This window comes from Cottoperca gobio, chromosome 19 (genome assembly GCF_900634415.1).
Source record: "Cottoperca gobio chromosome 19, fCotGob3.1, whole genome shotgun sequence".
NCBI lineage: Eukaryota > Metazoa > Chordata > Actinopteri > Perciformes > Bovichtidae > Cottoperca > Cottoperca gobio.
Window position 1 is genome coordinate 3,220,815 of NC_041373.1, and position 13,115 is coordinate 3,233,929.

The window sequence follows — 13,115 nt, forward strand, 5'->3', positions numbered from 1 at the left end:
TTATACGTTTTCAAATATGTAATTGACTGTATCTTGTGAATATTATCGTGAGTTATGGTGATATTCGTCACTATCAGTATTTATCACTTGAATAATTTAAAAACTGGCAAATCCAACTCCTTAGTTAACTAGGTGACAGTAAATTTACCAGATCATCTGTATTTAGCATGACTTCACAGGTAACGTTAATCAAATCATCGATAACTGCGACTGACTACAACCATTCTTTGATCAGTGATTGCATCACAATCATTGAATTATGTGTACACTTAGTTAAATACAATAATGAAGATACTCGTGAAATTATTTCAGTTAAATATGTGCTCAATTACGGATTACAAAAACGAAGTTCACTGAAAACTCCCTTTCATGTGGACTGGTGACAGCTCTCTCCAAGCAGGAACAAGCCTCAGTTGTTTTTTCTCCGTAGGAATGGTAGCGTTAGCCGGTTAGCTCTTCGGGCATCAGTTGTAGGATTAACTAACTTGTTAACGTGTTTTGGCTTTCGGTTATTCTGTTAAAATAATGAATTTACTGCCGTCTAATCCCCACGGCAATGGGCTCCTTTATGCTGGATTCAACCAGGATCATGGTAAGAAGCGGCGCTGTCATGTTTTCTTTCAAATTGAAATTGGTAGCGTCGTAGATGCTAAGCTAACGTTGTTAAACCGATCTCTTCCCAGAGCATACATTAAGCATAGCAATATCTAACAACATATTTACGATTTATTTGCTCGTAATAGGTTCGAGATAGTGCTGCTGTATGGTAGTAACATAGTAACTCCAGAAACCGTAACTTTAAAGTACCGAACGTTACGTTAATGTTAGCATTAGCTGGTCAACTACGTCAGCTAGCCAGCTAACTTGCCTAGCTTTTTTGTTTTCAGCCAACACATAAATCCGCTAACCAGCTAATGTAAGGTCAACATGACAAGGGTTGTTAAGTTAGATATAGATATGGGGTTAACGTTTAAGTCCTAAAATATGAACAGTATGTAGGTAGTTAACGTTACTGATGTGGGTGAACTTATCAAAAGCTAACGCTACTGTTGATGATAGCCGAATTTCCATCGACCATCATGAGAGCCGTGCCCTGGTTACCACAACGGCTAAACATCTTGCGTTAGCTAGCTAGGTAACAGCTTGCTCGCTAAGCTTGGCAGTTATTACCGCGTTATTGGGCTAATTTTATGTTTGCTTCTGCCCAGTGTTTTATTAGGTTGCTAATTTTAAAAAGTAAATGGTATGCTACTATGTACTATGTTAAGCTCAGAACTGTTCGAATGTTCTTCTCTCCCCACCCACACATTTAGGCCGTAAAGTTGAAAGTATTCTTATTAATTTGTCTAATTTAACATTCATTTTATGAAATAACTGGTGCCAACTAGCTTCGCCAGCACTGAGTGTAACGTTAATAAAGTGTAACGTTATAAAGGGAAAGCGACCAAAGACCTCATGATCCCTTGAACATTTACCATCACTGTAATGTCATGTCATATGTCAAAATACGGTGTGCCAGTTTTACATGAATTCCACCAAAGTTAATCATTTGTTAATCCATGCTCTGTGTCAGCTCTTTTATTACTGTAATACTATCCTCATGATGTGTGTTGTCATTAAAGGTTCAGGTGATTACATTTGAAAGATGTGTGTGAAAAGTGTCTGCTACAACAACAACAACAGTTGATTAATGTTATCTTTAACTGTCTCATCTCTGTTTGTCTTTCCAGGATGTTTCGCCTGCGGAATGGAGAACGGATTCCGTGTGTACAACACAGATCCTCTCAAAGAGAAGGAGAAACAAGGTAACAAGCTCTATAGATATTAATGGTTATGTCATTAGAACATAATTTTTCATGTTTGTCACAGGTTTTGTTAGTGAGTATACCCATAAAAGTTAATTGATTCTAAATTGAAAATCAATCAACATTAGCTTTCAATTTAAATCATCGGAAATCAAAAGCAGGATTGCCGATTCTCCCAGTACTTTTTTTTCTTCTATCCTTCCGTGCCTACTTGCGCTAGTCAGAAGAAAAAACAACAACAGTTACAACGACACGGCGCAATTTACCGGAGCCTGCAGCTCAAAGACAACACAGCTTAGCTTACACCCTGCAGCTGGACTTTCCGATACACCACTGCCGGAGTCAGAGATGACGGAGAAACAGAGCTGGAACATCCTCCTGCTTCCCTGAAGTCCCCGTGTTGCAACATTTTGCCTTCCCTGTCAGCTATGTAAACAACAAACGTGTCATTGACAGAAAGGCGACAGTTCAGAATCTGGTGACTTTGTGCAGGGGGGGAAACTCAAGCTGTTGTTGGAAAATTACCTGACCTTCTGAATTGGTCACTGTGCCTGCTTCTCCTTTTTACACTTCATCCACTGTCCCTTGCAAAAAACTGTCTGAATTTTCATCAAGGAGTTACAGTTCCAATATGATTTAAGTCTGCTTTGTTAAATATATGTATCTTACGATCAGCTTGTATATTCACAGCCCTAAGTTTCTTTGGTTTGCCTTTTTGAATGAGGAATACAGACTACTGCCACCTGCTGGTATGGAGAGTTATTTCCTCTCACGCAGGCGCAGATCGTATGTGCTAGTTGGCCGTTGGCTGTAGACTTTGGGGCGTGTTCAACCCTTTGCCACTTTTTGGCCAAGACGCATCGTGAGCCGACGTCACAGCTGGATGCTTTACTCAATCATGTTCAAGCAAGTCCAAACATTTCCATTAGACTTAAAGTCACAGTCCATGTATCGCTTAACCACTTAACTTGTGTGAGATGCAAGCAAGCACACTCACAATCAAACCCATAACTTTGAGCCAACTCATCTATGAAGTCTCATCATTGTCCTGTAATCAGTTAGAAAAGGAAAAAAAAACACTTTGTGTGTCATTGCAGAGGTCCAAAGATTGTTTCCAGTAAAAAAAAAAAAATCCATTTTGAACATAGTCACATTGATTAAAGCCCATGAACAGCTGTTGCAATCTTTGAAATCAGCTGATGACCACCTGTAGCCAGTCTCCCGGTGACTCTTGTACCGTGTAGCCAATGAACTGCTAATCCTTTAGACATGTGATAATCTTGGTTTTATTTTTACCAATGTTATTCTTTTTTCACAATTGTATTTCTTTAATATTTACAAAATACAAAAATATTTTTAAGAAAATTGTTTCTACTTCACTTACTTTGTGTCATTGCTACTGACAGGGAATGTTGGGTATATAATAGTTATTTATAGTAAAAGCCAATAGTTATTTATGGCCTTTTTATCAATAAATATTATAATATCTCCAAATGCACAGCTTGTGCTGTTATTCTTAGAAAAACCTGTCTAATATGTTTAAGTTTTTATCCCTTTTATCTGAAATGTGGAGCTGAACTTGGTAACACTTGGTGCTATGTTTGTATTGTGTTTTCCAGTCCATACCTACCAGCTGTACCATCTTCAGACATCTTTTTCAACAACAAACTTCAGGCAGAGTGTATTTTCTTCAACTTCAGTATATTCAGACCACTATTACTCAGTGCCAGAAGCACTTGGAGTGATTCATCAATGTGTTGCAGGAACAATAAGAGAGTTATCTTTTGAATGAGACCTGAATCATGCAGCTGGTGCAAATGGTTGAAGAGCAGCTTTCAATTTACTCTGGGTATGTCGTTTGTAGGTATTTTTGGGTAAATTCCCCCACCCTGTTAAGTGGCACCCATTCAGTTTAATTTCCATTCCTCAAAACATGCATTAGGTTTTTTGTGTTGTGACTGCAGGAACATAATTCAAACTAAACTGCTGCACACAGGAACAAAGCATTGTGACATAATTGAAACTTCTTGAACATGTGACTTGCACATGACCTGCTCCTGAGTTACTTTTCTAACTCGGTACTCAATATTCGGTGACTCGACCACGTCTGGTCTTTTCATCTTTTTTTTCCCTCTGCCAATCCATGCAGTTCTTTGATGGCAGCCTTTTGTAGCCGTTCTCTTCATGTGTGCTGTACATGGAGGGCGGCACTGTGGAATGCAGAGTATTTCTTGTCCTTGTGTAGAAACTATTGCAGTGACGAGTTGGTGGTAGCACGGTTGGCAGTCAGTTGTGAGGATAAGGGCTGCATTCTTTATTATTGATGTGCACTCCCAATGACGTTGACTTTCAGAGTTCCTGGAGGGCGGGGTCGGCCATGTGGAGATGCTGTTCAGGTGTAACTATTTAGCACTAGTGGGAGGAGGAAAGAAGCCAAAGTACCCAACCAACAAAGGTACGTTTTCTCTACTGAACTTAGCGATGTGGTTTGCTTTTTGTTTTCTCCAAACATTAGCAGTATTTAGCCAGGCTTTTGTTTCTTACAAATGATGGCTTGTAGTTCCAGTTTCATTGTATCTGCAGGTCGTATAAATGTGCCAAGTACCACACTTAATTCATGTCACTGAATTCCTTCTTTTGGTACTCTAGTGATGATCTGGGATGACCTGAAGAAGAAGACGGTTATTGAGATTGAGTTCTCAACAGAAGTCAAAGCAGTGAAGCTTCGGCGTGACAGGTAAAAAAGCTCCCTGAGTAAAAGCTGGTTTATCTGTCGTTGTGTTGGTAAAATGTATTTCATCTATTGTGAAAGTTGCAAAAATAAGTGTTGTGTAATGCATTAGTGAGTGGATGGGAGGCGTCTCTTCAGGATCAGCCACAGTGTTTGGATATCAGTCTTTGTAAAGTGTCCCACAGAAGTACTGCGGTAACGATGTCAGCGACGATGATGCCGTCATACTAACATTTTGCCTGGTGTCTAACATCTGTTGACTCGATTCTCCCATTCACTATCACTCTAGCGCCTCTGCTTTGAACACTGGAGGTGTCAGATTAGGATTACGCTTGTGATGCTGTTTGAGTCGAGTCTTCGACATTAGTTAAAATCGTAGCACGTGTGTTTGTTCTCAGGATTGTGGTGGTCCTGGACTCAATGATCAAAGTCTTCACCTTTACCCACAACCCCCATCAGCTGCATGTGTTTGAGACCTGCTATAACCCCAAAGGTCAGCCAACTGTTTGAACTCTAAGACTTTTAATCGGCCTGCTTTCCATTTAATGAGTCGGGATAAATGTGACGCATCTGTTATAACCAACCTTTTCTCTTCAGGGCTATGTGTGCTGTGTCCCAACAGCAACAACTCCCTGTTGGCGTTCCCTGGCACTCATTCAGGCCATGTGCAGATAGTAGACCTGGCCAACACAGAGAAGCCCCCGGTTGACATCCCCGCCCATGAAGGGGCGCTGTGCTGCATCGCTCTAAATCTACAGGGCACAAGAATAGCTACTGCATCAGAAAAAGTAAGACATGCTAGGGCTGAAGGGAATGTTTCAGATGTTGTGTCCTTAGTTTCTCTTGTGGTCTTGTGACTAATCCATGTCGTCTTTCCACAGGGGACCCTCATTAGAATTTTCGACACATCTGCAGGTCAGCTCATACAGGAACTAAGACGAGGCTCTCAGGCAGCTAACATTTATTGGTGAGCATTGAGCAATAATACCTAAAACCTTGTAACGTTTGTGTCATTATGTTCATTAGATGTGCCGAAAACAGGCAAATCAGGCTGTGTGCGGACACTTCTTCCACACAGTGGTTGTCTCATTTACTCTTGAAAGCCTTTCTGCAGTCTTTGCCAGAGTATTTGCTCTTCCCACAAGCACATGCAGTGTGTTAACACGTTGTAGCTGCAGTGTGAGGCTCTGACACATCATGCTGACGGTCAGCCGTCGGCCACAGTTGGAGTTTCTGTCGACCTTGATTTAAAAAAAGAAAAGAAAAAAAAGCTGGATGCTTTAATCAATCATGTTCAAGCAAGTCAAACATTACCATTAGACTTAAAGTCACAGTCCATGTGTCGCTTAATTAGCACCCATCCATCCATCCATCCATCGTCTACCGCTTATCCGGGATCGGGTCGCGGGGGCAGCAGCTCCAGTAAGGAACCCCAATCTTCCCTTCTCCGGGCCACATCCTCCAGCTCCGACTGGGGGATCCCGAGGCGTTCCCAGGCCAGAGAGGAGATATAATCTCTCCACCGAGTCCTGGGTCTTCCCCGGGGTCTCCTCCCAGCTGGACGTGCCTGGAACACCTCCCTAGGGAGGCGCCCAGGTGGCATCCTTACTAGATGCCCGAACCACCTCAACTGGCTCCTTTCAACGTAAAGGAGCAGCGGCTCTACTCCGAGTCTCTCACGGATGGCTGAGCTTCTCACCCTATCTCTAAGGGAGACGCCAGCCACCCGTCTGAGAAAACCCATTTCGGCCGCTTGTACCCGTGATCTCGTTCTTTCGGTCATGACCCAGCCTTCATGACCATAGGTGAGGGTAGGAACGAAGATCGACCGGTAGATTGAGAGCTTTGCCTTCTGGCTCAGCTCTCTTTTCGTCACAACGGTGCGGTAAAGTGACTGTAATACCGCCCCCGCTGCTCCGATTCTCCGGCCAATCTCTCGCTCCATTGTCCCCTCACTCGCAAACAAGACCCCGAGGTACTTAAACTCCTTCACTTGGGGTAATGGCTCATTCCCTACCCGGAGTAGGCAATCCACCGGTTTCCTGCTGAGAGCCATGGCCTCAGATTTGGAGGTGCTGATCCTCATCCCAACCGCTTCACACTCGGCTGCGAACCGATCCAGTGACTGTTGAAGGTCACAGACCGATGATGCCATAAGGACCACATCATCTGCAAAGAGCAGCGATGAGATCCTCAGGTCACCGAACTGCAACCCCTCTCCTCCACGACTACGCCTCGATATCCTATCCATGAAAATCACGAACAGGATTGGTGATAAAGCGCAGCCCTGGCGGAGGCCAACATTCACTGGAAACGAGTCCAACTTACTGCCGAGTATTCGGACACAACTCTCGCTTTGGGCGTACAGGGATTGGATGGCCCTCAAAAGTGACCCCCTCACCCCATACTCCCGCAGCACCTCCCACAGTATCACCCGGGGGACCCGGTCATATGCCTTCTCCAGATCCACAAAACACATGTAGACCGGATGGGCGTACTCCCAGGCCCCCTCCAGGATCCTTGCGAGAGTGAAGAGTTGGTCCGTTGTTCCACGACCAGGACGGAATCCGCATTGTTCCTCTTCAATCAGAGGTTCGACTACCGGCCGAACCCTCCTTTCCAGTACCTTGGAGTAGACTTTACCAGGGAGGCTGAGAAGTGTGATACCCCTGTAGTTGGCACACACTCTCTGGTCCCCCTTTTTAAATAGGGGAACCACCACCCCGGTCTGCCAACCCCTAGGCACTGTCCCAGACTTCCACGCAATGTTGACGAGGCGTGTCAACCAAGACAGCCCCTCAACACCCAAAGCCTTCAGCATTTCTGGACGGATCTCATCAACCCCTGCGGCTTTGCCACTGTGGAGTTGTTTGACTACCTCAGTGACTTCCATCAGGGAAATTGACGATGATCCCCCATCAGCTTCCAGCTCTGCCTCAACCATAGAGGGCGTGTTAGTCGGATTCAGGAGTTCCTCAAAGTGCTCCTTCCACCGGCCGATAACCTTCTCAGTTGAAGTCAGCAGGGTCCCACCCTTGCTGTACACAGCTTGGATGGTTCCTCGCTTCCCCCTCCTGAGGTGCCGGATGGTTTTCCAGAAGCACCTTGGTGCCGACCGAAAGTCCTTCTCCATAGCTTCTCCGAACTTCTCCCACACCCGCTGCTTTGCCTCTGATACGGCAGAAGCTGCCGCCCTTCTAGTCCTTCGATACCCTGCAACTGTTTCCGGAGTCCTCCCGGATAACATAACCCGGAAGGACTCCTTCTTCAGTCGGACGGCTTCCCTGACCACCGGGGTCCACCACGGTGTTCGAGGGTTACCGCCCCTTGAGGCACCTAAGACCTTGAGACCACAGCTCATCACCGCAGCTTCAGCAATAGAGGTTTTGAACATCGCCCACTCAGGTTCAATGCCCCCAACCTCCACAGGGATGGCTGAAAAGCTCCGCCGGAGGTGTGAGTTAAAGATCCCCAGGACAGGGGCTTCCTCCAGACGTTCCCAGTTCACCCGCACTACCCGTTTGGGTTTACCAGGTCTGTCCAGAGTCTTCCCCCACCCCTTGATCCAACTCACCACCAGATGGTGATCAGTCGACAGCTCCGCCCCTCTCTTCACCCGAGTGTCCAAAACATGCGGCCTCAGGTCAGATGATACGATTACGAAATCGATCATTGACCTTTGGCCTAGGGTGCTCTGGTACCACGTGCACTTATGAGCAGCCTTATGTTCGAACATGGTGTTATGGCCATTCCATGGCTAGCACAGAAGTCCAATAACAAACGACCGTTCGGGTTTAGATCAGGGAGGCCCTTCCTCCCAATCACGCCTCTCCAGGTGTCTCCATCGTTTCCCACGTGTGCGTTGAAGTCTCCCAGCAAGACTACGGAGTCCCCTACTGGAGCCCCCTGCAGGGCTCCATTCAGGGTCTCCAAGAAGGCCGAATACTCAGAACTGCGGTTTGGGGCATAGGCACAAACAACAGTCAGAGTTTTCCCCCCCATAACCCGAAGGCGTAGGGAGGCGACCCTCTCGTCCACCGGAATAAACTCCAACATAGCGGTGCTCAGCCGGGGGCTAGTGAGTATCCCCACCCCGGCCCGACGCCTCACACCTTGGGCAACTCCGGAGAAGAATAGAGTCCAACCCCTATCCAGGAGTACGGTTCCAGAGCCAAGACTGTGCGTGGAGGTAAGCCCCACCAGATCCAACTGGTAGCGCTCCACCTCCCGCACTAGTTCCGGCTCCTTCCCCCACAGAGAGGTGACGTTCCACGTCCCCAGAGCCAGCCTCTGCTGCCCGGGTCTGGTCCGTCGAGGTCCCTGACCATCACTGCCACCCATGTGATAGCGCACCCGACCCCAGCGGTTTTTCCCATGAGTGGTGGGCCCACAGGATGGATGGATGGGAGGCACCACGTAGCTTCTTCGGGCTGTACCCGACCGGGCTCCGTGGCAAACCCGGCCACCAGGCGCTCGCTGTCGGGCCCTCCCTCTGGGCCTGGCTCCAGACGGGGGCCCCGGGCTTCCTCCGGGCAGGGTCTCTCCTTTCCTTTTCCTTTCTTTCATGAAGTCGTTTTTGAACCATTCTTAGTCTGGCCCCTCACCTGAGACCAATTTGCCTTGGGAGACCCTACCAGGAGCACTAGGCTCCAGACAACACAGCTCTCAGGTTCATAGGGACACACAAACCTCTCCACCACGATAAGGTGATGGTTCCCAGAGAGGTAATTAGCACCCATTCAGTTTAATTTCCATTCCTCTGCCAGCGCCTCTACGTCTGTCAGCGTATTCAAACAGAAGACCTTGTTGCTGTGAGGAGGCAGTTCTGGAACAGAGCTATTCTTCAATTGTACACACAAACTCACAAAATGTAAAAGTACACCGTGCACCTGGTGCTAAAACTCAATGAAATAAGAAGCACTGGAGCAATAGGGTGTAAATGGGGCAGAAACGCCATCAAAACAACAGCAGCAGCAGCAGTTACAACTGTTTCAGTTTACAGCCTAACATGTAAGTGTGCTTTATTTAAAACATAAAAAATAAAATAGGGGTTATTAAAAAGCTACTTTGCTGAGAACGATAAAGAATAAATGTTGATTTCAAGCTTTGGTTTTAAGCCAGGCTTCACTGCATACAACTCTCTTATGTGTGTTCAATGCAGTCGTAAGTTAAAAGGTTTGATGCAGTTTGTGTCATAGTTGTGATTGGTCATGTTGTGGCGAAGACCGCTGTAGTCAAGACGTGCAAGGCGACGGCCACATGACCGACCAACTGGCATCCGCACTTAAGTCTGTGTTTTTGTTTACCAAATTGACCGACTCAGCATGGACGTGGATTATAATTCCATACTTCCCCTTTAGTAATCCTGTAGTTTTATAGAAAGTGTGTTCCGGTGAGCGGTGTCCCCGTAATGTTTTATCTTGTGTCTCCGAGTTGATATGAATGGTTCAATGGTGCATGACTGAGACTAATGAAAGCTTGCAGTTCTCTTGTTCTCATTATTTCCATCTGCGCTGTCTTTTCTTTTCTTTTAGCATTAATTTCAACCAGGATGCGTCCCTCATCTGCGTGTCCAGTGACCATGGCACAGTGCACATCTTTGCTGCAGAGGACCCCAAAAGAAACAAACAGTCAAGGTCAGTCTCTGCTGAAGGCTTTGGATTGTTTTCCACACAGGTGGTCTGTCTAATGCTCAGTAATGAAGCCAGCGCTTTAGCTGGATTAAGATTAATACAAAAAAAGTCAATCTTGTTATTAAAAAGTAATTTGTCCTGATTGGTTGTGTGTCTTTCTCTCTGCAGTTTGGCATCAGCCAGCTTTCTTCCCAAATACTTTAGCTCCAAGTGGAGCTTCTCCAAGTTCCAGGTCCCGTCAGGCTCTCCGTGTGTGTGTGCCTTTGGAACAGAGCCCAATGCTGTCCTAGGTGAGTCCAGTTCGAAGTCGGGGTGACTTATGGCCTCTGTATGGTGGTCAACATGATCAGGATTGCTGCAGGTCATGAAATATCTGTACTATGAAATGTATCTTACTTTGCTGGTTTGGGCCGTCAGTAATGATTATACTGTTGAGAACTGGGATCACCGTGACATCACTAAGAAGTAAAACGGGGCAAGAAACAAACAAAATCATATAGTTTGTAAACAAACTCCTTTATTTTGTTCCAGAAGATTGTTAAAGTGACAGTCATGTTATGGCCACCCAAAAACAACTCAACTTATTTCACTGTTCCCTAATCAGCTGCAGTACATTCTAATAAAGCAACTGTGTTTCCTTGTCACACGTCCGTTTGCTGACTGAGTGTTTTCTCTCCTCCACTCTGCAGCCATTTGTGCTGACGGCAGCTACTACAAGTTCCTGTTCAACCAGAAAGGGGAGTGTGCCAGAGATGTGTACGCCCAGTTCCTGGAGATGACTGATGAGAAAATATGACCTTTGAACCCTCTGGAGACTTGCTATAACACAGCCTGGTTTTTTTTTCTTACTTTTTTTATTTTGGAGGAGAGGTCCTGCGCTGCACTTCTCCTTATCTTTAAAGACTCTGAAAGAGAAACAGATGAAGGGACACACAAAGACAGAAGCACAGACTTTGGGGGTACAATGAACGGGTGGATGCAGACTTTGGTCTCTCTGACTCCTGAGGATTGTCTCTGGACAGAGGGACGCAGAGGATTGTCTCTGGACAGAGGGACGCAGAGGATTGTCTCTGGACAGAGGGACGCAGAGGATTGTCTCTGGACAGAGGGACGCAGAGGATTGTCTCTGGACAGAGGGACAGAGGGACACGGAGGATTGTCTCTGGACAGAGGGACTTGGAAGATTGTCTCTGGACAGAGGGACTCGGAGGATTGTCTCTGGACAGAGGGACTCGGAGGATTGTCTCTGGACAGAGGGACTCGGAGGATTGTCTCTGGACAGAGGGACGCGGAGGATTGTCTCTGGACAGAGGGACTCGGAGGATTGTCTCTGGACAGAGGGACTCGGAGGATTGTCTCTGGACAGAGGGATGCGGAGGCAGACTTGACTCCCAAACCAAAACACTAGAGAAAAGAGGGAACGGTATTTTTCTTTATGAGAAACATGCCGCTTTTTAAGACGTCTTCCGAGAAATGTACAAAAGACGGTTATTTTTAATCACATGACTGATAGATCGACGGATTGAAAATATTGAGATTTTTGTCAACCACCTAATCTAACTATAGGGAGTGCCTCGAGACTGGAGAGAACCTGTATGTGTGCACATGTTGTTGTCATATATACATGTGTGTTTGAGTATATACTGAATCAGAATGAGGTAACATTGGAACAGACTGATTCTGCATTGTGTAGTATTACTACATTGTCTTGAATTCACCGTATAAACACAAGGCGCCAGACTGAACTTCTAACTACATAGAATTGTACAGAATAGTAGCAGAAAGAAAATGTAACATGTATTTCTGTTTCCCTCGTCCTTTTTTTGCATACATTGTGCAATGTTTTCCCTAATTGCTTTTTGAGAAGAAGAGCTTGTGAAAGAGTGCTTTGTTTTTTTTCTACCTGACCAAGAAAGCTTTAAGAAATAGTTTGACATTTATTCTAAAATGCAGGTATCGGTTTTTTTGCTGAGAGATGAGAAGATTGTGGTATCCATATTCTCAATTTACAGTCTGCAAGAAAGCAAATTTAAGCGCATTTCTCAACTTAAACTATTTCTTCACGTGTTTGTTGTTCTACCTGATCAGGAGAGAGTTAGAGCCAAACACGCACGGACTCATTGTAAATCACAAACGGGAGTATTTTGAACTTGATTAAAGTCTTCATGCTTAATGTTAATGCATTCTTAAATCAGAAGTCTCCATTGGCCAGTGTGGCTCTCCAGTTTCAGCTGTATGGCACATTTCTGTTGATAACCCTGTATCTCTGTAAACTGCTTCAGCATGTCCCTAACGCCATTGATAAATTCAGCTAATGCTAATCAGGGACTCTGCAGTGCTTTGTTGGAGCATGTGGCCGTAAACGGGAGACGGTTTAGATCCACCACAATGGAACTTAGAAGTGAAACTGTAAATGTTTAATGAAATTTTACTTTTTTTTTCTTTTGTCATCATTGACAGCATTTTTAGTGCAAAAACATTTCACTTGTTGCTTTCTGCATCAGATTGTACATTGCAGGGGTCGCTCTGTTGAACTCACACAGCACTTGGCGGTCACTGACCACAGCAGGGATGCTGCACACATTGAAAAGCCAACTTGTGTCTGACACACTCAGAATGATTGTCAACCCTGCATTTAAATTTGTGAATAAAATGTAACATCTGCTTTTACAGATAAATGTTACGGGCTGTTTCATGCCTATTATACAACTGTAGGCTGTCTGTTGTATTGGAAACTGAAACATTGGATTTGTCATTCAATGTTAAGGGCCCCATAAACCATTTAGTTTTTAAAGTCCAACTGAAATTTAATATGCGTGTTTGCTACAGCAACATATCTACTATATAAATCACTTTCTCCTTTGGGGAAGAAAATCAGAAACTAAAAGAAAAAAATGTATTTCATATTTTAGTTTTCATGATGGTACCCCCTAGCATTAAGACAGA

General features: G+C 45.2%; 1 protein-coding gene across 1 annotated transcript; it reads left to right on the forward strand.

The window, feature by feature from the left end:
- Positions 1 to 282: 282 nt before the first annotated feature.
- Positions 283 to 12,878, forward strand: wdr45b (WD repeat domain 45B). The gene is made up of 10 exons (XM_029455905.1): positions 283 to 592; positions 1,731 to 1,805; positions 4,159 to 4,260; positions 4,455 to 4,542; positions 4,935 to 5,029; positions 5,134 to 5,324; positions 5,418 to 5,503; positions 10,071 to 10,172; positions 10,338 to 10,459; positions 10,859 to 12,878. Exons 1-10 carry the CDS (start codon positions 526 to 528, stop codon positions 10,963 to 10,965), a joined length of 1,035 nt encoding a protein of 344 aa, XP_029311765.1. The 5' UTR covers positions 283 to 525; the 3' UTR covers positions 10,966 to 12,878.
- Positions 12,879 to 13,115: the final 237 nt, after the last annotated feature.